This window comes from Pleurodeles waltl, chromosome 4_2, assembly GCF_031143425.1.
Source record: "Pleurodeles waltl isolate 20211129_DDA chromosome 4_2, aPleWal1.hap1.20221129, whole genome shotgun sequence".
Taxonomy (NCBI): domain Eukaryota; kingdom Metazoa; phylum Chordata; class Amphibia; order Caudata; family Salamandridae; genus Pleurodeles; species Pleurodeles waltl.
In genome coordinates this window covers 394567796-394595295 of record NC_090443.1, presented here as the reverse complement: position 1 = coordinate 394595295, position 27500 = coordinate 394567796, and the positions used below count along the sequence as shown (strand labels likewise).

Genomic DNA, 27500 nt, shown 5'->3' with positions numbered 1-27500 from the left:
GGTTCGGTCTGAGTTCTTGGCTGATTTGGCTCTGCCGGCCATTTTGGCTGTCTCGAAGTCTCCTCCTAGTCTGCGGTAACTTCGCACTTCTCGGCCCTTTTAATTCGTTGAGTTAGACTGTTGCTGAGTGTCCTGGATGAGGTGTGTACATACGGCGTTAAGAGCGTGGGGTTGGCCAGCAATGTCAATGGAGGGCGTAGCCTTGTTTACGCGTGCTTACAGCCTGTGGCCATGCGTTCATTGACAAATGCTGCGGCCGCCGGCTTTCACGACGGTTCGACGTTGAGTTCTCGTGGGGCTGCCTGCGGGGCCTACCGGTGTTCGTGGGGAGCGTAGCAGCTGGAGGAGAGCACTCTCACCCTCGTAGGTGGCGGCGGAGCCTGGTGCCAGAGGTTTCCCCAACAGGAGAGGGAGCGTAGTTGAGGGCCGAGGCAGGCGGCGTGGCCCGGGAGAGACCGAGGAGCGGGACGAACGTCGGGAGCCACAGGTGGGCTCCGTGCATCGCAGGGCAATCCATGCAAGCGCCGACCGTGGGGGGCCGGTGCGGCTCAGCGCCCGCAGCACGCACCAGCCGCCTATGCTATGTGCGTTGACAGGTCCAAGCCTATGGAGGCACGTGACGCTTCTTAATCTTGCGTCTTTCCCCCCCCCCCCTTTTAAGGTTCGAGCCCTACCTATCCCCTTCCCAGAGGGCGCAGGTGGGTTGCATTGATGGTGGGGCGGTGGGGGGGGGGTGGCCGGGAGTCCAGGAGTGTCCCCTCTGTGTGGGACTTAGTTTTTCCCCCCAGGTTTCCCCCCTCACCGCAATGTGCTGGCTCCTGTTAGTGGTCCTCTGTTCCCTCCTGGGCTGTTGCAGCTATGTGTTCTTGGCTCTGGGCTGAGGTGCCTTTTCTTTGCTTTCTGGAGTGTGTCCGCGCGGCCCTGTCGCCACGATGCCCAAAATGGCGCCCGACCCCCCGGGCCGGCTCCAGCTCCGCGCGCCTCGGGGGTAGCGCGAAGAAGTCCTTGCTTGGCCCGTACGGCCGCAGCTCCCCTGCCCCTCCGGTCGCGTGTGGAGAGGGTGGGGGCCGGCCGCGCGGGGCGAGAGCGCGTCTGGAGCCGCGAAGGCAGCTCCCCCTGCCCGTCGCCGTGCCCGGTGCGAGCCCCCGGGGCCCGGCCTCGGCCCAACAGCACACCGAGGGGCACGCCCAGTCCGCGACAGACGCCCCGGTCCTCCCCGATCGGTCCACCGCCACGGCCGCTTCACCAAATTTGCGGGGGGCGCCCTACAGGATATGTTGGTCGAGCCGGGGACGGAGCGCTCGTATCAAGCGACCGTCCCGGCCGGCATTTTGGCTCCTCCCCTCAACTTAAACTTCAGGTCTAAGTTTACTTTTGTGAATTGGGCCCACACAGTTTATCCATCAGCATATCAAGGGTCTCCACCTGAAAAACATAACAGAGTCGTATTTGTAGTGGGTTGCCAGTGAAAGTGACCAAAACTAAGGTAGATAAGGAGGGGAGATATGTGGTTGTGAGCACTCTACTAGAACACCATCTTATAACAAGTGTGTCAAAATATGATCCAAACTCAGCACGGAAAGGTTTGTACTTCTCTTCCTGTCAACACATGGAGAAATAACAGCTGGCAATTTGACATAGATGGGAGACTTCAATTTGGTATAGGAGTTCAGACTGGAAAGATCCAGGCTAGTGGAAAGAGGGACAGGCATTTTCTCCAATAAACTCAAAGAAACCCTACAGAAGCTGTGACTAAGGGGCTGCTGCCAGAAATGACAACCAAACAATAGAGACTACTCTTATTTCTCCCATGTTCACTGCACTTATATCCGCATAGATCTTAACAATGCTGGCAGTTGGATCACTGTTTTGGATGATGCACCTAAAATAGTTGAGATAAACTTACAACTAAAACCTAAGCGGACACCTTTGTGTAAACTGCGCCCGTTGATTCACATAAAGTCGATCCTAAGAGCTGAATTAGCCACACAAATTGAGGACAGGCTACTTTTCTTCTAAATAAAATGAAGATGTCTTTTTTAAAGAACTTTAAAGCAGTGATGAGAGGGAAATGCGTCTTTCTGATGGCTCAGGGGCAAGAAATTCTAAAATTGGGAAAGGAGATATAAGAAGGTGAGACTGATAACAGGGAATGGCCCTCTATAGCTGATTTGAGGAAACTGACAACATTGAGGGATGGCAGTTCAGTTCCATCTATATGAACAAAGACGATTTAGCCCACATTTAAAAAAAGAAAATCATATGTTGCACAAAATAAAGAAAGCCCCCACCTACTGAAGCAATTGAGAGGGTAAATGAGAAATTAAATCTACTAGAGGAGAGATCTTACAAGCAGAGAAAGATAAGGTCCATTTCTTTAAGGAATTTTGTGAGTGACTACTCCATAAGCTAGTATAATGAGCATTCACAAACTTTGGTCCTTTCACAGGGCCACCAAAGCCGCTGCAGGCAAAAGACCACCAGTAAACAGCGTTTTTGCCCGCTGGGCCAGCGGAACACACACCACTCACTACAACATTGACGCTGGCTCGTAATTGAGCCGGTGGCAATGTTGTGGTGCATTGGGTGTAATAGCACTTGTCACGCATTTCACTGCTCGTAATTCAGGCAGTGAAATGTGCGATGGGGCTGTGCATGGGGGCCCCTGCACGGCCCATGCCAAGTGCATGGGCAGTGAAGGGGCCCCTGACGCTCCCATTCCGCCAGCCTTTTCATGGCGGTGTTTACCGCCATGGAAAGGCTGGCGGATGGGGACTCGTAATCCCCAGGGCAGCGCTGCCCTGGTGGATTACAACCACCAGGACCATCAGGATGCAGGCTGGCTGCAGCCTGGCGGTGTCAGCGGTTGGACCGTGGCGACTCCGCCACGGTTATAATGGGGCAGTCGGATCGCCCTGTCTGCGGCGGTCCAACTGCCATAGCGAGGCTGGCGGTCTTAAGACCGCCAGCTTCGTAATGAGGCCCTTAATGTTTACATGAAAGCTCCCTCACTACACTGACAAATGGATTGCTAAAAATCAGGAAAGGCCCCTATTACCAAGGATGTTATAAGACAAATGATTAAAGCATAAGACATATATAAAGAAGTTGACAGCTTCCTAAGTAACTTCTACAAGTCTGTTATTTCTAAATTGGATGAACTAGTCAACCATTTGGCAGAATGTTGTCCTGTGAGCTTACACCCACAAGATGGAAAACTATATTGACTAAAAAGTCTGAGACCTCCTGATATGCGCTTCATATAGATGGACTGCCTTACTCAATTCAGACAATGAAATGTACTCAAAGATCTTCACCACCAGATTTAAAAAGATAGTTCCACATTATATTTGCGATGATCGGTCAGGTTTCACCATGTCAAGACAGAACATGGTAGTATTAGACAGGCAGTCAATGTGGTAGAACAGGCCCAGAGGAAAAATATCCTAGCTGTCTTGGTCTCATTGAAGGCATTAACAAATGTCAAACAAGTGGACTGGTCCTTCTCAAGGCAAACCAAAAGTGGGATGCAATTTGGCCCCACTATATGTGTCTATTGTTGTGGCACTATATTGGCAGCCAATGGCCAGAAACTCAGTGAATGAAATCATGTCAGAAATGGTTAACTCAAGGATGGGCACGCAGCGGGAATGTTCAAAGTCCTTTCTTTTGTTTGTCTAAAATACTGAACCACTGGTGGAGCAAATAAGAGGTACAGGAGACAGCCGAGGTATAATTTTCAGGGAGGAAAAATATAAACTCTACCTTTATATAGACAATGTTCTGATGACTTTGAGGGATCCTCAACTCTTGGTGCCTTCTCTGATTTCTCAGTTACATAAATTTGAAGTGATATTTGGATTAGAAATTAAAAATCTATGATTTCTTCATGTTAATCTCACACTGCTGCCCCAGACAGTGCAAACACTGGCAGGAGTCCACTCCTTCCGCTGGGCCATCAAAAACATAAACATAAAATACTTGGAGGTAAGGTAATGTGAAAGACAACAGGTTTTTGAGGCCTGCTCTCCCCCCCACCTTGTAAAGAAATCAAAAGAGACCTTAGTGGATGGTCTTCTCTGTACTTATCCTCAACATGACATTTTAACACACAGCATGTGTCCCATGTGTTCCAAGCATTACTGACAAAGATATAGACCTGTATGCCAACTAGATAAGGTCACTGAGAGATTCATACAGAAGGGTGCAAGGTCTGAGGTACCATTCATTCTCTTACAGCAATCCAAGCCGGATGGGGTCTGGCACTTCTGGAATTCTATCTGTATTATTTGGCTTCCGAACCAGAATTAGACAAGATATGGGCAGACATTTACTTAATATGTAAAATAATAAGTTTTGTTGTCCAGAGATATCTCGGAAGCTTGACAATAGTGCTGCAGTATGTCAGGGAAGCCGAATACCAAGGCGGTGTAATCTTGATTCCACCTCATTTCTCTGTCATTCACCACCGTACACTCCTTGTCCCTTTATTTCACTCTTGTAGGTTCTTTTTTCTTCCATATGTCCTTCCTTTTTCACTGTTTTCCTATCTGTCTCCTCCTCCTTCAGTCCTCTTCTTCTGTTTTTTCCCCGTTGCTCTAGGTCAAAGCCTTCTGAGGAAAAAAAGCAGCAGTTCCCAAAAATGAGTTGTGGTGGGGCCCACCTACAACTAACAGCTTAAATTAAGGACTGCATGTACCACAAAGTAATGGGATGACCATTGTGATCTGGTTGCACAGGAAAGAAAGACCTCATCATGCCTGCCTCTTGACACCAGTAAACATGACCAGCTCTGTGGGATATGGTGGCAGCATGATTAGGACTTACATTAACCTGCCGCTTCATACCAATAAACTGTAAAGCCAGTTTCTCACCTGTGATGCTACCAGGACCTTTTGCAAACTGGAGAGAAGAATGTTTCTGAATCATCTCTGATTTATTTCATGGCCTTGATAAAAAATATTTTATCCAATGCAAACAAGGTTTTGGCGTGGAGGAACCAGAACTATGCCATTATGCTCAGCTTCAACACCAGGACGTGCATCTTAAAACAAAGAAGCCACACACGGAAAGAAAATTCCCCTTGAAAAAAATGGAGTACACTGATTAGCTCGAAATGGGTGCTATCAAAGCTTTAAACACTGATGTTAGAGGTCAATCTGGTAAAGGAATGGTCACACATGAGAAGACGACGTAAACATATGATATACAAAAAGAGTGGGATACAATAACAATGGCCATACACAAAACAACTATTGGGATTAAAAATAAAGAAATACATTGGAAACTTCTTTACGAATATAACTACATGTTCAAAATACGGTGAATGTGTACAAGAGCCATGAACCCCTGCTGGAGATACTCTAACTGAATTGGAGACAAATTACATGGTTTAGTGGGGAGACCCTAACATTAATACATTTTGAACTCAGACGGCTGACGCTTAGTAAGAGGTTCTCAGATTCCCCATACCATTTCATCCAAAGTCACTTGTGCTAGGCTTACGATCCAATAGTACACACCTGCTAAAACATGGCGCAGAAACAGTGTTAGGTGGTGGCAGAATTGGCTACTGCCTTCTACTGGAAGAGTTTAGATCCTCCCACAGTCTATCAATGGTACCAGGGACTATGGTCCATGTTGGAGGAGCTGATCTGCAAGGCGCCCACCCTGTTTTTGAAGAACAGTGGGGCGTCCTGATGAAATTCTTATTCAAGAGATGTGGGGCTGGTGCGCTGCCCTAACAATGGAGGGAAATGGGTATCTTTTCTAGCTCGGAGGAGGACTAGGCCTCTTAAGAGGAGATGGAGCATGCATTAGATAGGTTCGTGTCTAGGAGCATTTTTCCATGACTTATTTATATGCAGGAAACCTTTCTTTTTGGGGAAGGGGAGTTGAAATGTAAGTGACGGTTCAATGTAGTCAATGCTGTTGTGTCTCAGTTTAACTCAAACAATCAGAGATGCACCTAACTTGTTGCACTGTTAAAATTCAATAAAGATACATGTGAACAACGAAATATCTGTATAGTAGTATTGTGAGATACTCAGGACTCTCACTTTTGAGTTTCCTCGCTCTTCATTTTTTATTATATTTAACTTTACTGCTTGGTGGCCATAGAAGCACTAATGTCCATAATGTTATGAGTAAAATTGCTTGCATGACTACATACGGCTTCAAACTGGTTACTCACTGTTCCCTAAGCATCGTGCCCTCTACAGTCTTCAAGTTGTTTCTGATTCCGGCATTTGAAAAACAAGTATGAGGGTCTATCTAGCCCTGCCCTTTACATCTATCTTCAGGAAACAAAGACCTGGTCGAAGGCCTCCCAAAGTTACCTTGTCTTCTTTGTTAAGTCTTCCGTGAACCTTTTCTGAATCTGTAATAGTTTGCTGGATTTGAGTGATGTATAACTCCAGGACCTGCTTAGCTTCTAGATAAAAAAAGAAAATAATTTTGAGTAAAAGTTGATGATCTAGATTTCTCAGGTCTAGTCATATTCTGATTATCCACAAGTTAGTTAGTTATTCTTTATTCAATCAATAATAAATAATCATACATCATGCCAACAACATTTCGGGCAAAAATTGATTAAAAGACAGGCTATTATTAAGAGGAAAAAACAAGCAATTCTAACAAGCTTAGTTAAAATAAAACACACAATATTAATAACAAAACCATAAAACCATTGCACTTGGATAATAAGCATCAATATAGAGTCAAAGCTGAAATTCAGAAGATCAATGCAGAGTTATACCTCCACCCAGTGCTAAACAAATAAACGTTTTTCGTGGTCATATAGCATATTTAAATCAAATACATACTCTAAAACACACATCAGGACAGTTAAACATTTTGAGATAGAGTAGTGTGGGTTTGTATCTCTGTAGGTTTAAACACTTAAGCAGTGGGAATAATAATTTCCTCGCAAATAGCTTATAGAATTTACAAAAGAGATTAAAATAAGGCAAACTCTGGTACGAAGATTCATCACTGGCCGGAGGAACTGGCCGGAGGAAGCAAAGTTGGCATCGAATCGACCTCGAGGTAAATCTTGTCAAAAGCTTCCTATCTCATAAATTTGTTAATAGGTTCGGATAAGGCTCCTGGCCTGGGAAGACATAAAGGGTCATTCCGACCCCGGCGGGCGGCGGGCACCGGCCCCCGGGCGGAAACCGCCAAAAGACCGCACCGCGGTCAAATGACCGCGGCGGTCATTCTAACTTTCCCGCTGGGCCGGCGGGCGATCTCCAAAAGATCGCCCGCCGGCCCAGCGGGAAAGCCCCTGCAAAGAGGAAGCATGCTCCGAATGGAGCCGGCGGATTTGCAGGGGTGCGACGGGTGCAGTGGCACCCGTCGCGATTTTCAGTGTCTGCAAAGCAGACACTGAAAATCTTTGTGGGGCCCTGTTAGGGGGACCCTGCACTGCCCAGGCCAGTGGCATGGGCAGTGCAGGGGCCCCCAGGGGCCCCACGACACCCGTTCCCGCCAGCCTGGTTCTGGCGGTGAAAACCGCCAGAAACAGGCTGGCGGGAAGGGGGTCGGAATCCCCAGCAGCGCCGCCATGGAGGATTCCTTGGGCCAGGGGTAAACCGGCGGGAAACCGCCGGTTCCCCTTTTCTGACCGTGGCTTTACCGCCACAGTCAGAATGGCCCAGGAAGCACCGCCAGTCTGTTGGCGGTGCTTCCGCGGTCCCTGACCGCCAGGGTCGGAATGACCCCCATAATCTTGGCTGAAGGGTTTTAATAACTCCACCTTTTCTTGTTTATGATATCTTAAGTTGAAGAAATGCTTTAAAAGCCATCCCCAGACACCTTTTGTTAACTCTGATGGCTTGTAGAAAATGGGCGGTCTACCAAGCTTAGAACAAGTTAGCAGGATGTAACTAAGTCAAATTATCTGGTTATCCAGGCCACATGAAAGGCAATCAAGAACTGTATCTTTATTAAACAGGTCGAGGCCATTACACCAGATAGAGGACCATAGTAGGACAAGATCTAATTTAATCTTCTCCTCAACATAATCCAGACGAAGCTCCTTGTCTGCAGCTTAATTAGGGGTACTCATAGGGAGGTCCAAAAGATTCGACATACCCTATTTATCTCAGCCTGCAGGCTACTAACTTATTTTTACCCGCAAAAGTTTAAACTGGGATGCATTTCCATTTGCAATCTTCCAAAAGCAGAATTGGTCTCTTACCTATATTGGACATTAAATTAAATAAAAAGCCAACCATTTGTGAAAAGCACTGTCTTTTTAATAAGGCATGGGACCCAGCTCATTAATGAGCCAAACGTTACCCCACAATTGTCCACAAGACCTTCTTCCAGCCCCAAAGATTCCAAGATAACCAAAAGTTTTGATCTATTAATCCTATCAAAGGCGCATAAGAGATCCATGAAGGCTAGATGTATGGCACTATGTTTAGCGACTGTATATTTGCCTATTAGCGTATGTAAAATAAGGCACTGTTTTATCCTCCCCAGGCCACAATGGATACTGGTTTCCACAGTCCGGAGCATAAGCCTGTCAAAAATAACCCTAACAATAACTTTCATTGTGGAATCCAGTAAAGAAATAAGATGGTAACAAAGGGGTTCCTGACAATTACCCTGTTTAAAAAAAAAAAAAAAACATTGGAACTATAATATTCAAGTGCCACGACTGCAAAGGACCAGAGTTAGGGACTGCAATTATTCTCTTAGTAAGAACCGGGGTCGGAGCTTGGCACTCTTTTTATATAAATACATAGGAACCTTTTCCGGGCCTGGAGTTTTTTTGGAAGGGTTTTTGTTAATTGCCTCCACCACCTCTTTCAGTGAGAATTATTTATTGAGGCAGAACTGAATCTAAACCAGACAGGGGTATCATTATCTTTCGCTGAGGAACAACAGATCGATCTGAAATGAGCTAACAACTGGTCATGACCTATATTCCCACCCAGACCTTTCATTACAGTTGGAAAATTTGTTCGAGTTAGCTTTTGTCCAAAACACCTGGATATCATTCCTGCAAGTCAAACTTTTGACTTGCAGGAAAAAAACAATGCCTCCCACAGGTCTATTTGCAAGTCCAACGTCCTTTTTTCATGGCCTCGTTTAAAATCCCATATACACATAGTAGTTTCAACTCTATCTCTTGGAACTGTTTTCAGGGCTTTTTGTAAATGATTATTTGAACTCCTGCATATACTGTTAAACCAGAAAGACTGATTTGCACTGGGGATTTCCTGGGGCTTCACCAGTAAGGTCCTGATATCATTCCTCAGTAATACAAAGGCCTCAAAAACAAGGGAGGGACTGGAGTTTGTTAATATACAACAATTAACCAAGGCCTGGTAACCTTACTCAGCATATCTCCTATATTCGCTGTCCACACCATCCTTTGTCCATTATCTTTCTTAGGTCCACCGTTAGGGGTTACTAAAGTGATGACAAGCAGGTTATGGTCACTGTAGGAACTCGGATGAATAACACCCTCAAAGATCCAGTTTAATAAATTCCTTGAAACAAAGACATAATCTATAACAAAGGAACACCCCTGCCATTCTAAGTCTCAACAGTATTGTGGGGTGACCCTGTCAGCTCTATCACACTGGATAAATCATAATTCAGTAAATAAGAATTCAACATATTATCCCTAGGATCCCTGTTGTGAGAATTATCTCCCATCACTAACTGTGTTAACTACTGTTGTAGTGGACAAATCACCAAGCATGGCATTACAGTCTCCTGCAAGCACCACACTGAACCCTTTATCCATATTTGAGTACTTGTTATCAAGCTCTTCAATAAAATCCCCATATAAGTGATAGTTGGGATTAACTATTGCTGAAATATTACCATTATTTAAATTAATGATGACCTAGCTGAAATTATGTGGCCACCTCCTAAGATGGAAGCCTTGAATCAACACACTATGGGTGGGGATTGGGTAAACCGATCAATGAAAAGTAGTCTTGAACCAGGATATTAAACCCACCTGTGCCCAACCTGTAGCTGAATGAACTGCAGGTGCTGTATGATAGATAAATTAATCACAAAAGACTTTACCCCTAATTTAGAGTTTGGCGGATGGAGTTACTCTGTCACAAACGTGACAGATATCCCGTCCACCGTATTACAATACCATTATATCCTATGGACATTGTAATATGGCAGAGTAACCCGTCTGCCAAACTCTAAATCAGGACCTTTGTGGCCCAAGTTTCCTATAACAAAACAATCTCATGCTATCTAATGTAATCAATCTAATTATACAGACACAAGTTTAGAGCTTACTCCAACTATATTCCACCTTAACAGTTTAATAACATTAGCCGTTGATGACAGTAAAGTAGGTATCCTATAGCTTTCAGGTCGCACTCAGGGCTCTGATACACTCACAACAGAATAGGGTTGAGATATTAGGCCTGGGGCCAACAGAGCAAACAGCCTAGACTTAAAACATTGATGGATTATCAGGAGGACAGGTCATAGGCCCCATCAGTCAGTCATTCTCAGATAAGCACTGAGAAATGACGAATAGTGGGAAAGCCTCAGGCAGAGGGGATCTAGTGACTGCTCCACCAAAGATGGTCCTCCAGTCTGTAAAAAAACCAAAAAAACCTAGAGGCAATAGCTTCACAGGACCTGGCCGAATTTGCTCCAAATATGATTGTTAAACCATGCCTAGCAGTGCCGGGCTGCGCCAGGGACTAGACACAACAAGGAGGCAGCAGAATGCCCCGCGGCCCAGAGACCAGTGCAACTCCAGTTGAGGTTAACCTGTAAGACCAGCAGCTTTGTGAAGAACACTGTGCAGATTGTGGTGGGAAGATACATGGAAATATAAGATAGCGTGGGAGTGTCCCCTGAGTACCCCACAAAGCCCCAACTTGCGATAGTGCTGGCACCCTGTTGTTCGATACATGCTTTGGAAATCAGTGCTACTCCTTAAAACAAAACCTGCTGCTGTCACTGCGAACTGGGCCGGCTTTCTGATCGGCACTCCTTGAAGGAAAGCAACTGCCACTACAGTGTGTGACTGAACACGGTCTGTAGGAAACTGGGCTTCTTTGAAGATGTCCCCCCCACTTTGTGTCCTCTTTTAAAACTACTGTATGTTGGTTTTAGACTCTGACAGCACATGCTAATGAGGCATGCTAATCAGACTTTAGTGCCAGTGCTCTTGACTTAAAACAAAGTATGTCTGATTGTATCACAACTGACACAGGACTTTGGCACCCCTCTCAGTCCCTAGTAAAAAGAACTCCTGGTACCCTGGGCATGGTTACTAAAGAGGGTCCTTAAGGGCTGCAGGATATCTTATTCCACCCTAAAGGACCCACACTCAAGTTGCACCCAGCATGACATCGCCAACTGTATGTCAGGGTGGAAGCCCTTAGTGAAAATGCAACATGGCATGCTCATTGATTGCCATGCCAAAGTCAGTGCATGCATTATATGTAAGTCAACCCTACAGCAGGACTTGAGCGCCCTAAAGCAGGGTGCATTATAATCCATGTAAGAGCATATCTGCATTAGCAGATATACCTATGTGATGTCTAGATCTATTACTAGATATTGCAATTGACAGGGCAGCCATCTTAGTCATATACAGGACACTGGTCATCATGAGTGACCCAGCTACATGATGGCTGCACGGAAAATAATGGTGTTTGGTATCAAACATCTTGTCTTAATAAATCAATATTATTGCCAGTATTGGATTTATTATATAATGCACCTAGAGGGCACCTTAAAGGTGCCCCTAAAACCTACTAGTCTTCTAGTGTGCTAGCTGACTTGTATTGACCAGCCTCCCACCACAGATGAGTTTCTGACCCCCTGGAAGTGAGAGCCCCTGCTGTCTGAGGTCAGAAACAATGCCTACTCTGTCAGGGGGTGTTATCACCCACGCCAACAGAATGGCTAGTACATTTGCATACCAAGGCCAGGGACTTCAAAGTCTTTGATAGGTGACCCCAGCTTCCCCCAGACCTGGGAGAGGCAACCTCTTGCCATGAGGTGTTTTTGGAACCAGGACAGGCAGGAAAATTAGCTATGCTAGGAGGTGTGTCACACTTCCAGGCTGAGCACACCCCTAAGCTGGGCAGCCTGAAGTGTACATGAAAAAGGAAATTCCAGCATCTTGTGTGTGGTGGAATTAGGAATTCTGGGGAAGGGAGATACTCACTCCCCACAGAAAGTAGTCATCTATGTTTGTAGTGATGCAGAGAGTAAGTTACCCATTGGCTACTACCCTTCACTCCCCTAAATTGAGTATCTAGGAGACCCCTGACACCAGCAAAGCAGATCAAGTCAAGTCTTTGGCTAGTGGGAACCCAGGAAGAAAGAAGACGGACTGAGGAGAGCGAGAACTGAAGTCCTGCACCAAAGACTGGCACAAAACCCCACTGGGGTGCTTGTACTTCAACAATTGTTTGACCAACTTCACCAAGAGCTGGACAACATTCTCAAAACCCTTTGAGGAGTGCCCAGCGCCTCATCAACCTCCAAGTGCCTGAATGCAGTATATGTCTTTCCCCCATAGGAGAACATTACCACTCCAGAAAATGCACTGTGAACTTTTGAAACCTGTCAAAATTCATATTTAGGAAAGGACTCACCCGAATCCAATGATCTTTGTATTTAAATTCATATGAAAACCTCTGTTATTTTTATAAATTAGTATTGGATTTCTTTTTGAGTGTGTCTCACTTGCTGACTCGTGTGTGCAATAAATCCTTAACACTATCCTCTGATTAGCCCAACTACCCTTCCACACTACCACAAAAGAGAGCTTTTAAGTTTATTAGTTTACCCCTGACAGCCAATAAGGGTCACCCTGTACTATCTGCATAGTGTCCCCTTGTTACACTACATGGAAAGCCAGCTTCCTACATTGGTGGCACAGCCGTGGGATGCACGGTGTATGAGGCTGGTCTTATTTTGTAGTGGGTGCCTTGGGTACTTACACCTTATACCAGGTCCAGTTATCCCTTATTAGTGAAATGTAGTATTGTTCTAGCAGCTTAGGCTGATAGAGGTAGCTGTAGCAGAGCAGCTTAGGCTGAAGTAGGAGACATGCAAAGCTCCTGCAATACCACATAGTTACATAGTATGTATACACAAGTAAAGACAATACTCAGTGTTACCAAAAATAAAGGTATTTATTTGGGTGACACAGTACCAAAAATATCTTAGAGACAATACTCCTTCTGGAGGTAAGTATTATACACAATATATACACTAGACACCAAAATTAGACAAGTAAATAGTCATAGAACAATGCAAACAGTAGGAAATCCTATAGCATGCAATGGGGGAAAAAAGGTCTAGGGGCAACACAAAGCATATACTAAGAAAGTGGAATGTGAATCACAGATTACCCCCTAGACAAGTGTAGTGTGTGCAGAATCGCTGGTAGACCAAGAACACACTACACCTCGTTTTGGGGATTTTGCAGCAGCCAACCAAGTTGGCAAAGAACAACTGCTGGATTATTGGACCTGAAGACCTGCAAAGGAAGGGGACCAAGTCCAGAAGTCGAAAGAAGTTCCAGGAAGGACAGCAGCCCCTGCCAACCCAGAAGAGGGTGCAAAAGGAGAGTCCCCGGTTAGTTGAAGACTGCAGCAATGCACCCTAGGAAGATGCCAGCGGGTTCCTGCATGATGCAAAAGATATCCCATGGCATGAAGATCGTTGCAAATGAGATTTCATGTTGGAAGTCGCCAACAAGCCTTGGCTACGACAAAAGGGTGTTTTTCATCAAAATGAAGGTGGATGGACCCAGGAGGGACCGGGGGGCCTCAACTCTGTGTGAGGACGAAGAGAGGGCTCTCAGCACTTGAGAGAGCCCTCAGAATACCAGCCAGCACTCCAGGAGTCGCAGGATCCGGGTTCAAAGGAGGTGCAAAATGCGGTTGATGCAGCACACCAAAAGAAGGTCCCACGCCACTGGAGAACAACTCAGCGAGTTGTGCGTCACAGGATGGAGTGCTGGGGACCTGGGCCAGGCTGTGCACAAAGGAATTTTGTAAAGAGTGCACAGGGGTACCGTCGCTCTCGGGGAAGGCAAGGTCTTACCTCCTCCAAATTGAGGCTGCAGGACCCCAGGACAGTCTATGTAGATGATGTCCACCCTCTGTGTGCTTAGGAGCACGCTCGTTGAGAGGAGTCCCAGGGTACCGTTCGTCGTCTTGGAAGGTGCCTGCTTGGAGAAGGGGAGTGACTCCATCACTCCACGGGAGATTTCTTCGGTTCTTCTGGTGCAGGATGAATACCGAGAGTCCCCAGAGCGTGCACACCGTGGAAACTGTTGCAGTTGCTGACTTGGAGTTGAGTTTGCTGAAGAAAAGTGTCTCTTGTAGACACTTTGTTGCAGTTACAGCGTTTCTTGGAGCAGGTTGCAGTTGATCCGAGGTCAGAAGAGTCTGAAGTTGTTGCAGAGGATTCCTGATGGAAACCTGCCCTCACACTTAGTAACTTTGCACCTAACCTTCAGCAAGTGAAGGTTAGACATATACGTGACTTATAAGTTACTTAAGAGCAGTGAAAATGGCTGTGAAATAGTGTGTGCACTATTTCACGCAGGCTGCACTGGCAGGCCTGTGCAAGGGTTTGTCTGGGCTCCCTATGGGTGGCAAAAGAAATGCTGCAGCCCATATGGATCTCCTGGAACCTCAATGCCCTGGGTACTTAGGTACCATGTACTAGGGACCTATAAAGGGGGTCCAGTATGCCAATTGAAATTGGTAAATGAAGTCACTGGCCTACAGTGACAAATTTAAAAGCAGAGAGAGCATAAGCACCAAGGTTCTGATTAGCAGAGCCTCAGTGACACAGTTAGGCACTACACAGGCATACACATTAGGCCACAAGCTATGAGCACTGGGATCCTGACTAGCAGGATCCCAGCGAGACAGGCAAAACACAATGACATATAGGTTTTTATCTATGAGCACTGGGGTCCTGGCTAGCAGGATCCCAGTGACACAGTAAAAACACACTGACACACACTCACAAACAGGCCAAAAGTGGGGGTAACCATGCTAGAAGGAGGATACTTTCTCACACACAAGTACCACTCTGTCAATAAGTGTTTCCAGTAAAGAATCCACATTTACTTTCGTTGCCAAAAATGTTTTTTTACATTTTTCCAAATGTCTATTCTGAGCTGTTAGGTCCTTGTGTCAAGTGCCCAGTAATATTGTATTAGAAATGTAAAAAGGTTACTAGATAGTTTGGCCTTTAAAACTGCTTAGAATTCTTTGTAAGTTCTAAACTAATTTAAAACATGTCAGCCTCAGAGGATAGGGTTGAGGAGCCCTTACCTGCATCCTAGTTTGAAGTAGCTAAAGGACCTCTGCAAGGCCTGCAAAATTGTACCTGGGCCTCGACCAACAAAGGCACAACTCCAGGAGTTGCTTGCTGAATTTGATAAGGCCCAGGCACTACAAGAAAAAACTGACCATCCTGAGGATGACCCAGTCAGTGAAGATGAAAATGTAAACAGTGCTCATGGGGAAGGTTTTCTTTCCAATACCCCAGAGGGAGAGGAGAACAGTAGAACCCTAAAACTGTATCTGGAGGGAAGCCAGGCTCCTCCAGGCCAAAGGATCCAGAGTTAGAACTGGAGAAACTAGTCAAAAGAGTATCCCTTGAGGCTAACATATTGGCCATAGAAAAGGAAAGGGCTGAAATGGTCCCAGGACCCATCTGTGGTGGCAGCAAAACCTTAGATAGGGAGAATGATAACGCTTTTGACCCTAAAATCCCCAAAGGGATTGTCCCAAAATATGCTGAGGGTGATGATATGACCAAGTGGTTCACTGCCTTTGAGAAGGCATGTAGAATGAAGAGGTTACAACAGAAACACTGGGACTCTCCACTCTGGGAGCTGTTCTCAGGCAAGCGCAGGGATAGACTCCTGACACTTAGGCCCAGATTTATACTTTTTGCAGCAAAACTGCGCATACGCAGTTTTGCAGAAAAAAGTATACCACCGTCTTGCGCCATTCCACAGTGCCAACCGGGCACCATATTTATTGAATGGTGCAAGCCGGTGATAAACTTGGGCTAGCGTCTAAAAAATAAGATGCTAGCCGGGTGGGGGTGGCGGTAGGGAAGGAGGGGGTTGTGCACCAGGAAATGGCTCTAGCCTGGTTTGAGGCAAAAAAAATGCCTCTAACCAGACTAGCACCATTTTCTGGCGCACAACCACCAAAAACTTGACTCCTGTCTTAGGAAAGACAGGGGTAATGACCACCACCCCAACGACCAGCACAGGGAACAAGTGTCCCCTGGGCATGGCCATTGCACCCTGTGCATGCAGGAGGCCCCAACTTATGGCTCCTGATGGTACTTTAATCCTGTGTCCTCTGGTGGGGGTGAGAGTGTTCCTGGAGCTTGAGGAGGGCACCTGTTTTGCTTCACTAATGACCGAGCTGAAACACCCATGCACTGGCATAAATCTCTTGAATGCGCATTTTTTTTAATAAATCTTTTTATTTGATTTTCAACAGGTGCATAGCATTTCCCATTAAACATTACATAGCAGTATATCTTCAAAGCACCCGAAATAGGGAAATATGACTAACAATCCCCTCCCTCCCCACCAAACCATCCCCAGACACATGAGCCCACTGGTACTTCGAGCAATCCCCAATTCCATCATCCCTCTGCCCACAGTATATTTCGGAGAGCATTCAGAATTCCATAACATATGTCCCTCCCATTGACCCATGAGTCAATACTCAACAAGCGACTACACATCTAAGGAGAAGTATGTCATCCAGTCTCCCCACACCTTCTTGAACTTCCATGGGAATCCTTTATTTATATAGGTCACCTTCTCTGCCATCATGAACCTATCTATTCCTCTCCTCCACACCTCCACAGAGGGACACGTCTCGGAGCCCCAGAGACGGGCAATATCTCTCTTTGCCACCATCAGTTCAAATCCACAGAGCAAAAGCTTCCTTCTGGGCAAATCAATGTCGTTAGGTATTCCCAGTAGAATAAATTTGGGATCGGGGGATCTGCGCCAATATTACCCCTCCCATCTCTCCCATTATCTTATTCCAGTACTCCTGGATCACCGGGAACTCCCAAAGTATATGTAGGAAGGTTCCAATGTTCCCTCGGCATCTAAGACAATTTGGATGCTGCACCCTTCCCATCATATGTAAACGCTGTCTATCATAATATACCCTGTGGAGGATTTTGAATTGAATTAGCCTGAGTCTTGACCGGATAGCCACCTCCCTTGGAAACACCAGCGCTGCCTCCCAGTCTATGTCCTCTAGTTCCCCTAGTTCAACCTCCCACCACCTCCGCAGTCTCAGACGTGAGTCTGGCATGTTATTACTGCTAGTCTTATACATCAGGGACATTGCTTTAGTGTCCAAGCCTTCCATCAATAATCTACCTTCTAGTGGGGCATAGTCAGGTACTCCCTCTCCTGGGAGACCGCCTGCCCTCCAAGCATGTCATAAGTGTACGTAATGGAAAAATTGCGCCTTACTAAGCTCATACTCAGCCCGGAGGGATGCAAAAGGCATGATATCACCCTCCTCCAACACATCCCCCACCTTTGAGATACCAATTCGGTCCCAACTCTTGAAACCTGTCAGCTTCCCAATTTCTGGCAGCCAGCCTTCCTCCCAGAGGGGGGTCTCCCCGGAAGGGCGGCGGTGCCATCCATGATCTTGGTGACCCTAGTCCATGCCCTGGGGGCCACTCGGGTGGCCGGCAAGAGATGTCTACTACCCCCTCCCCCATATAGGTGGTGCTTACAGGATTTCGTTTCCCACTGCAATCTCTCCAAGTGAAAGGTAGGATGATCTCCGGGTAAAAATAGCCAATCATTTAGGTTAACCAAGTGCGCTGCCCAGTAATACGCCTCCAGATCTGGGAGGGACAGTGCTCCAGCATAGTGGTTGCGCTGTATCGTCTTGAGGGCTATTCTCGGGTGTTTCCCTTCCCACAAAAAGAGCTGCATATCTCGATCTATGGTCCCGAAAAGTCCCGAAGGGATCTGGTTATATGTGTTTTGCATAGCATAGAGGAGCCTCGGAAGTGGGATCATCTTAACCATGGCTACCCACCCTATCAACGTGAGAGGAAGAGTTCTCCACCTCTCCAGGTCAGCCCAGCATTCTCTCACTTCCCTCCCCAAACTATTGGCATGACAAAGTTCTATCCTGTGTGTCATATAAATCCCAAGATATTTGAATCCTTTAGTAGAGCTTTGCAGATGTACTGGGAGGGAAGGGAGCACTACGTCCCCCTGCCGGGCATATAGTATTGATTTATCCCAGTTAATTCGATTCACTGAATGCTTCTCATATTCTTCAAACAGATGAAAGAGTATCTGTAGGGATATGAATGGGCGCACAACAAAGAAATGCGTTCTTCTTCTTCCTCCTCCTCTCTCATCCTAAACTCAAGGAGTCCAGAACTTGCCCGGACCCTACATGCCAAGGACCAAGAGTGAGGGCAAATAACAGGGGGGACAAGTGGCATCCCTGTCTAATACCCCGGGCGATGGGGAATTCAGAAGAAAGGACCACATTCACCCTTACTGCTGCCACTGGATTACAGTAGAGCAGCCTCACCCATTCCCTGAATCAAGGGCCAAATTCGAATTGCTCTAAATTGGCTTCCAGGAAAGGCCAATGTACAACATCAAATGCTTTCTCGGCATCAAGGGCTAAAAACAAGTGTGGATCTGGGTGGTCCACTATGGTATTCAGCCAGTTATGTGCTCGCCTCAGATTGTGTCTTGTAGAGCGTTCCCGGCATAAAAACAGATTGATCCATATGGACTAGGGGGAAATTACACCATGAAGGCGGGTTGTTAATACCGTGGCCAGGACTTTCACCTCCACATTAAGAAGTAAGATCGGTCTGTAGGATGCACACGACCATTTGGGTCTCCCTACCTTGTGTATAACAACTATTTCAGCCCTTCTTTAATCTGGGGGGAGAGTTCCTTGTCTTCTGGCCTCCATAAACATATTTAAAAGATGGGAAACTAGGATATCGCACAAGCTCTTGAATATCTCAGCCAGGAACCCATTGGGGCCCAGGACTTTGCCCGGTCGGAGCCGTGTCAAAGCAGCTGTGACCTCCTGTAGGGTGAGATCGCCTTCTAGTGTTGCCTGGGTCTCTGCATCCAAGACAGGAACTACTATATTTTTTAAATATTCAGCAATTCAGTCAACGTTTTCCAGTGGCCTCACCCTATAGAAGTCCCTGTAGTAGCAGGCAAAGGTCTCCGCAATTCCTTTATCGGAGAACACCCTAGCCCCCCTCCTGGGTCTCCACTTCCTGCACCCACCTCTCTTCCGTCTCCTTTCTCCAAAGCCAAGCCAGGAGTTTTCTGGCCTTGTCCCCTTCCTCATAAAGCCTATTTTGAGCAGCCTGTAACTAACTCTTAGCCATTCTATCTGTAGTTTCTCGGTACTCAGCTCTCACCAATTCCAGTTGGCAGAGTGCAGAAAGAGGCGGCATCTGTCCCAGGGTTTCCTCAAGTGCCAGCAGCTGGTGCCCCAGCTTACTCAAGGTTTCTGTCTCTCTCTTTTGCTTCGGGGCTACTAAATTCTGAGCACAATCCCAAAGCACCGTCTTGTATACTTTCCACAGCACCACTGCAGACCCGACTGACCCCACATTGTCTCTAAAATATAGCTCAGTGTCTATCCGAAGCCCACGTGCCACTTCACAGTCTTGTAGGTCCAAGGTACCCAACCTCCACCTTCCGTCCCTCCCATTTCGACTTCCTAGATGCACCATCAGAGAGAAGTGATCCGAAAAATCTCTTGCTAAGTAGTCTGCCAGTTGTATAGTGCCCACCTCTCCTGCTGGGGTTAAGATATAATCCAGTCTAGAAAACATCTTATGGGCTTCAGAAAAATTGGAATACTTTCTGTCTACGGGATGGGCCCTTCTACACAGATCCGACAACCCCAGTGCTGTAGCAAATTCATGGGGTGGGGTAGGCGGGCATGAAGGTTTTGGTGTCCCGGATCTATCTATATCCGCCACCATCACATCATTAAAATCCCCTTCCAGAACATGAAGTGGGGAGTTTACCCCTAGCAAGATCTTTGCCAATGTCTCCAACAGGGGGCCTGGAGCCTAGGCGGGGCTTATGCACTCATCAACAAAACCTCTCTATGCCCCCAAAACGCTTTCATTCCCACATATCTGCCCTCTGGATCTAACCATTGAAGGGTGATGCGGAAGGGGGGGGATCTACGAATCAGGATCGCCACCCCTCTAGATACAGATGTATATCCTGCATGTGCCAGTGTGACATAGGGCCCTCTGCCCCAAAAGGTACACCTTGTGCCCGTCTGGTGTGTCTCCTAAAGGGTACGACGGCCGGTCGCAGCCTCTTTATATATTGGGACACTAAACCGCGCTTAACCTTATCTCCCAATCCATTCACATTCCAGGAGAGGACCGTAAGGCCCTGTGCATCCCCCAAAGGAGCCCTCATCTCACCACTCATGGGGGCCATGTGGAGCTACAGGCAATAATGGAGCAGTTCCTCACCATCCGGGGCCCCCAGAAACATAAAGGAGAAGCTCAAGAACCAACTGCATAATGAATAGTCCACTCATGTGGCTGTGGGTTAACTTTGCAAACCTGAATCCGAAAAAGAACGAAACCCCCCTGAATGTAGCTCTGACGGTGTCTTCCAAATCTGAGATTCTTGTCTCCGCTGTCGTAACTCATCATGCTGCATTTTGCAGATCCTGCCGCAGAAGGGAGACCTCTGAACGTACCTCTCCGACTCGCCCCTCCAGGGCCTCCCTGGAGGACTGTATTGCACAGAGAAGCGCACCATTATCTGGGGCTGCAGGAGGGCAAGAGGCCGGCAGCGGGGGGGGGGGTCACCACTCTCTTATAGCGATCCACTTTGCCCTGCCTAAGCGGCTTGGGCTCGTTGTCTCTCGCCATCTGAAGACTCCGACAGTCTTTCCAACCCCGTTCGGCTGCAGCCTCCCGAACACTGTGCATTGGTCACTGACAAGGCGGCCCCCTCAGGGTGTCGTTTTCTGCCCCCAATACCTTGAGTCTGAAGGTTTTTTTCACAGGGACCTCCCCAATCTTCCTCCTCTCTCCAGGGTGACCCCGCCAACCCAGCAACTCTTTCAGCCCTTTCTCTCCCCCCCTCCTCCCGGCACAATCCCGCCGGCGAATCCGGGGTCCTACCCTTTGCGCTTCACCCCTCTTTCATGTGGAGCCAGGTGGTCTCCTGACCAACTCCAGCGCTCGCCCCAACACACAAACCAATGAGGATGCAGGGGCAGGGGCCATTTGAGCCGGGGCTCCAACCCTCCCCTCAGTCTGCAGTGTCCCCGCTGATTACCTCTTCTTGGGATCAGATCCCGTCACCAGCTCTCCCCAGTACCCTAAAGTCTTCAAGTGTAATCCGGTGGTGGGCCTACCTTCGGGCGGCCTGCAAGACGTGAGCCCTTTTTTACCGCCGTCATGTCTCTCCTGAAGGCCGGTTCCCAAGATGTCACGGGCTAGAAAGCCGCACTGGTCTCGCAGCCTTCTCAGGGGTGCCCCAATCTCTCTGCAGCTGCTCCTCTTGCCGCGATCAGCAACTTCCCTCCGTGCGAGCACTTTGGAGGGCACTCCCCCGGCCCCGGGGTCAAGTCACGGAGTCGAAGGAGACGTGTTCAGGATTTGAGGCCCAGGGTACCAACCCTTCCCTTAATGCACAGTGTCTTCATTTTATACCCCTTCTTGGGGTCGGTTCATGTCGCCAGCGCTCCTCAGCTCTCTTGGGTGGGAGGGACGAAATGCTCCAGATGCGGCCCGACGGCGGGTCTACCTTCGAGCGGCCCGAGGGGCTCAGACCATCTTTGCCTCCTTAATTTCTTTTGTTGAGGCCCGCTTCCAAGGCGTGACGGGCCAGGAAGCCGGGCAGGTCAAGCGGCCGCCCAGGATCACTCCATTTGCTCCGCGGCTGCTTTTCTTGCCGCAATCAGCCGCTCTCCCTCATGCGAGAACACCGGAGGTCTCTCTATCGGCCCCAGGCTCAAACCGGAGAGTTAAGGATACTTAATCAGGATGTTTTGGGCAAAGGCCGTACGGAGCTCTTTCAGTGAGCGTCCGTCCCCAGCGCCATCTTGGCTCTGTCTCCGGAATGTGCTTCTTAGTCTAAAGAAGACATTTATTAATCAATTCGCAAGGTTCATAAAGGAAGGTCAGCATGCTGAAAGCACACATTTAAAAATGTTCACAGCAATGAAATGAAAACATGTACAAATGATTCTCCACTGCAATATACACAGTAAATATATGTATGTATATATATATGTATGTATGCATATATATATATATATATATATATATATATATATATATATGTCACAATGCAAACCAGACAACAAGAATTAACAAATATGCATCACCATGAGGCACGGGCAAATCTGCTTCATCTCCTTCCTATCAGTATCAGACCGCCAGATCCAGAATCGATCGTGGAGAGAGAGAGAGATCAATTATCCTCACGGGAGGGATGACACACCTCAGTGTCCTCAGCATGTCTGAGATCTGAATCACTCGCACCCGGTCCATCTGGCCTCGGCCTCTTATAATATGAACCAACAAGAGAGGAAAATTCTAGAAACTCCCTCTCACTACAGAAGTTTATTATTAAAAAAATGCTGATTACTTTAGGCCAGCTTTGAAAAGAACAAGCTGGGACTTGGCCAAAATCCCAAGGTGCCCCTTCAGAACAAAACCGTTCCCTGCCGTCCTAGTACATTCTTATCAACCTAAGCCCTTGGTAGGAAAGAGCATAAAAACAAGCAGAATAAAAACATGACAATGTAATAACATGACAACGTGGAACTACTTGCAGCTTTTAACGTGGCGGTGGCTAATGCTAAAATAAAGTCAATAGGCAAAATGAAGTTGGTGGTCACTAATGTGATGGTGTGCTGCTAGGCTAAGTGCAACGTGGAGTGAGTGGTCAAAACACAAATATCATTACAGCACCTGTGGACCCATTCCATGGTGTTTAACCATGGAAATGGCTCCAGGGGTCCCCTAACTTCGTGTCTGACCCAGGCATTAAATAATGGTACAAAGCAAGCGTTGCACCATTGTTTAGCCCCTCTTCCCACCCGTGCATCAATTTAGCACCATTTTTCAGATGGAAATGGCTACCTTGCATCTCATTGACGCAAGGTAGGTTCACGCATCCAAAAATGGTGCAAACTCCAATATTTTTACGTTAGATGTGTCTAACGTCACAATATAAATATGGAGTTGGGTTTGCGCCGCATTTGTGTTAAAAAAAAAGATGCAAATTCGGCACAAATTAAGTAGAAATATGCCTATACGTGAAACAGATGCTGAATCCCTTCACCTCATGGAGGAGACCCTGATTGAGGGCTTTGGATTCACCACTGAAAAAAGCATTTGTTTTTTGCTTTTGCTGTCTTAAGGTTTGTGTGGTGACATCTGCTTTTTATAACTACTGTGGCTTTGATGTATTAAATTTTAGTATTTTAATAGAAAGAGGAAAATAGAATAGAAAAATAAGGAAAATCGCTTTTTAATCAATGTGTGTGTTTTTTTTTAAATTAGCATTTTTAAATTGGGCAAAACTCATTTCTGAGTATTTTTAATGTTCTGGGGGTTTGGGGAAGAGGAGTTTAGTTAAAATAGCCTGTGGAGGGAGTGGAAATCGTTTTTACTTGTATTAAACAGGAAGTGAGGGTCAGTAAGATCCCTCCTTCCTGTTGGGACCGCAAGTTAGCGGTCTAGTGTTAGGGAGCCGATTCTGGGCTGGGCCTTGTTCCTGCAGGCATAAATATGCCGGAACGAGCGACCGTGCTTGAGAAGAAAGCATTTTTTTTTTAGCTTTTGCTGTCTTAAGGTTTGTGTGGTGACATCTGCTTTTTATAACTACTGTGGCTTTGATGTATTAAATGTTAGTATTTTAATAGAAAGAGGAAAATCGAATAGAAAAATAAGGAAAATCGTTTTTTAATAAATGTGTGTGCTTTTTTAAAAATAGCATTTTTAAATTGTGCAAAAGTCATTTCTGAGTATTTTTAATATTCTGGGGGTTTGGGGAAGAGGAGTTTAGTTAAAATAGCCTGTGGAGGGAGTGGAAATCGTTTTTACTTGTATTAAACAGGAAGTGAGGGTCAGAAAGAGCCCTCCTTCCTATTGGGACCGCAAGTTAGTGGTCTAGTGTTAGGGAGCCGATTCTGGGCTGGGCCTCGTTCCTGCAGGCATAAATGTGCCGGAACGAGCGACCGCGCAGTGGGCGCGCCGCTGGTGCGCCGAAGGCGCGCCAAAGGCAACCCCGTCTGCGCCCGACCGCTCCCGACCGGGCCCCGGGGCCAGAAATGCTGCCCTTTTTCATAGCTGTGCAGTATCAGGGGGAGAGGAAGATTACATTAAACTATCGCCTAATCCCACTAATAATGTAGTATCTAAGCCTTTAAGGAAGGGTGGAGCTATTTGGACCTGTGAAACCTGTAATTGGGCTATTCAAGTCCCTATAGAGGCAACAAAGGTAAGAAACCAAGACATTAGGCCAGCAGGGTTGGGAGAGAAAAAAATGAAACATAAGGCATTTCATAATTACAGTTTTCAGTATGCCTTAATAAATGCTAGGTCCCTTCCCAAACATAAACAGGAAATCTGCGAAATGATTGATAATTGGCAGATTGATTGTCTATTTATTACCTAAACCTGGGGTAAAGTAGAATCAGACCCAGACTTTATTGTCGCCTCTCCACCAGGTTTTACCTTCCACAGACTTGATAGACTTCAGAACGGGGGGGGGGTCTGGCCATTATCTATAGGTCTACGCTGGCATGCACATGCATTAGTTCTTCAACAGATTCATGTGAGGCAATGACATTTACAATTTCTCAAAACAGTGGGGTACTACTAGAGGGGCTGTTGATATATCGTCCACCGGGACCGACTAAAAATTGTTTACAGTCTTGGCCTAAGTTGATAGAACCTATGGTTCTGTCTGCAAAAGCTGTGATATTGGGCGATTTTAACATGCACTTTGATGAGACGTCAACTCCTAAGTTCCGTGAATTCATTGACTTTATGGAGGCCCTGGATTGGACCTCCAGAGTCTCGTCGGCCACCCAAATTGCAGGGCATATTCTGGATGGGGTGTTTGCACGAGCTACTCAACAGGTGGAGGTAACCATGATACAGTTGAGTTGGACGGATCATCATCTGCTGAAATTTAAACTCGCCTCAAAGAATGTTGGGGCTGCTAACGTGGAAACGAACAAGGTAGCCAGGTTATGGAAACAGGTTAAAGTAAAGGAATTAGGCCCAGCTTTAGAAACTGGTTGGGATAAGGCTAAAGCTATGGCCTTGCCCCTGATGGACAGCTTTCTGAAAGGAGTGGAAATGACCATGGAAGAAATGGTACCCCCTGTAATTAGAAGGCCCAATAGTCAGCAGAAACCAGGTCACCCTTGGTTTACAAAAGACCTCAAACTCCTTCAAAGAAAGTATCGACAGCAGGAAAGACGGTGGAAACTTAATCCAGTACCTGAGGAAAGGGTGGCTCTTAAGTCCACTCTAAAGGCTTATAAAAGCAGCACAATTTATGGCCAAATCTAAACTTTTTAAGACTATTAAGGCCCTAACTGTGCCCAAGCAGCCGGCTGGTCTAGAAAACTCTCAGGGTTTCTGTGACAAAGTTGATTTTCATTTTGAAAATAAGATATTGCAAATACATAGCAACTTTGATACCCAGATCATTCCCAAAGTATTACCCCCCACGATAACAGAGAGTGCTACAGCAGATGGCCAGTCACTAATGTCATATTTCCAACCCCCTTCCATGGATACTATTAAAAAGAAGATTCTTGAAATTAAATCAGGCTCCCCTCTGGATCCGTGTCCTCCTTCCATTTTTCACTTGGTTCCGGATTTAATGGCACGGATGTTGGTCCCCATTTACCAAGAGGTAGCTATGTCTGGGGAGTACCCATCTATCTGGAAAGAAACAATAGTAGTACCCCTCAAGAAAAAAACAGAGGGGGATAATCAGGACATGAGTAATTTGCGGCCAATAGCACGTCTCCCGTTTTTGGCAAAGATTCTAGAATTTTTTTTTAACTCTGAATTGATTGAGTTTTTAAGAAAAGCAGATGCTCTTGATATCTCCCAATACGGGTTCAGAAAAGGGCATAGTACTGGAACTGCCCTAATCTCATCCTCTGATACAATTCGAAGGATGGTTGATGAAGGCAAGGGGGCCGTTTTGGTTCTTTTAGATTTATCCGCTGCCTTCGACACTATCTCTCCCACACTATTAATGTCCCGTTTGCATCATGTGGGTTTGAGGGACAAGGCGCTTAAACGTTTGAAGTATTTTCTTACAAATAGATGGACCACAGTTAGCTGTGGTGATTTCAAATCTAGACCTTATCTTCTGCCATGTGGGATTCCGCAGGGATCTTCCCTCAGCCCCACATTGTTTAATGTGTATGTAGCACCTTTGACTAGGCTAATTCGTACTTTTGGTTGCATTCCATCTACCTATGCTGATGACTCCCAGCTTATTATTCCTATTAATCAGCCATGGGAGGAGGTTGCAGATTGGTTTAGTAATTGTATGGTGGAAGTGAGTAAATGGATGAAGACCAATTGGCTAAAAATGAATGCCACCAAAACTGAAGTTTTATGTTTTGGACCTGGAAAGAATTTATGGAACTCAAGGTGGTGGCCCTCTGAATGTGGTAACTGCCCTGTGCCCACTACTGTTACTAGCAACCTAGGCATCTTGTTCGACGAACATCTGTCTTTTATAAAACAGATTAATCATGTGGTAAACATCAGTTTATGGTCAATTAAAATGCTCAGAAAAATCTTCCCCTATCTGTTACATGAATGGAGAGTATCTGCTATCCTGGCATTGGTAATGTCCAAGATAGACTACTGTAATGCACTGTTCCTTAATCTGGATAAGGGGCTGATAAAAAGACTCCAATTAGTTCAGAAGTCCGCTGTCAGAGCGGTTCTTAATCTCCCACGATGTATATCAGTTAGAGAGAGTCTCAGGAAATTACATTGGTTACCAGTGGCGCAGCGTATCCAGTTTAAGTCGCTCTGTCTTACTTTTAAGGCAGTTCATGGAATAGGACCACGGTACCTGACTTCCAGACTCCTCCTGCATGTACCTAAAAGAAGCTTGAGGTCTTCCCAAGCTCAATTGATCCAGGTCCCTCGCACACATAAAGCTAAATGGGGAGACAAAGCTTTTACAGTAGCTGCAGCCAGAGGATGGAACTCCCTCTCACAGAATATTAGGCAAGAATCAGGTTATATGAAATTTAGGAAAATGGTGAAAACTTGGCTCTTTCCTCGTTAATTTTTGGGTACATCAAGATCAGGGTCTTTGATTTAGTTTGTTTCAGTTTCTTCTATTGGATGTTTTCTATCTTCATTATTTCTGTTATTTTTCTTATCCTCTGTCTATTTTTTACTAC

At 46.3% G+C, this 27500-nt stretch overlaps 1 protein-coding gene across 1 annotated transcript in view; it reads right to left on the bottom strand.

Moving 5' to 3' along the window:
* Positions 1-27500, bottom strand: part of ANKRD45 (ankyrin repeat domain 45) — a 485557-nt gene that overhangs the window by 88955 nt on the left and 369102 nt on the right. Inside the window, exon 4 of the mRNA XM_069233340.1 lies at positions 6339-6433. Within this exon, the coding sequence (XP_069089441.1) occupies positions 6339-6433 (95 nt within the window). The remainder of the gene's footprint in view (positions 1-6338; positions 6434-27500) is intronic.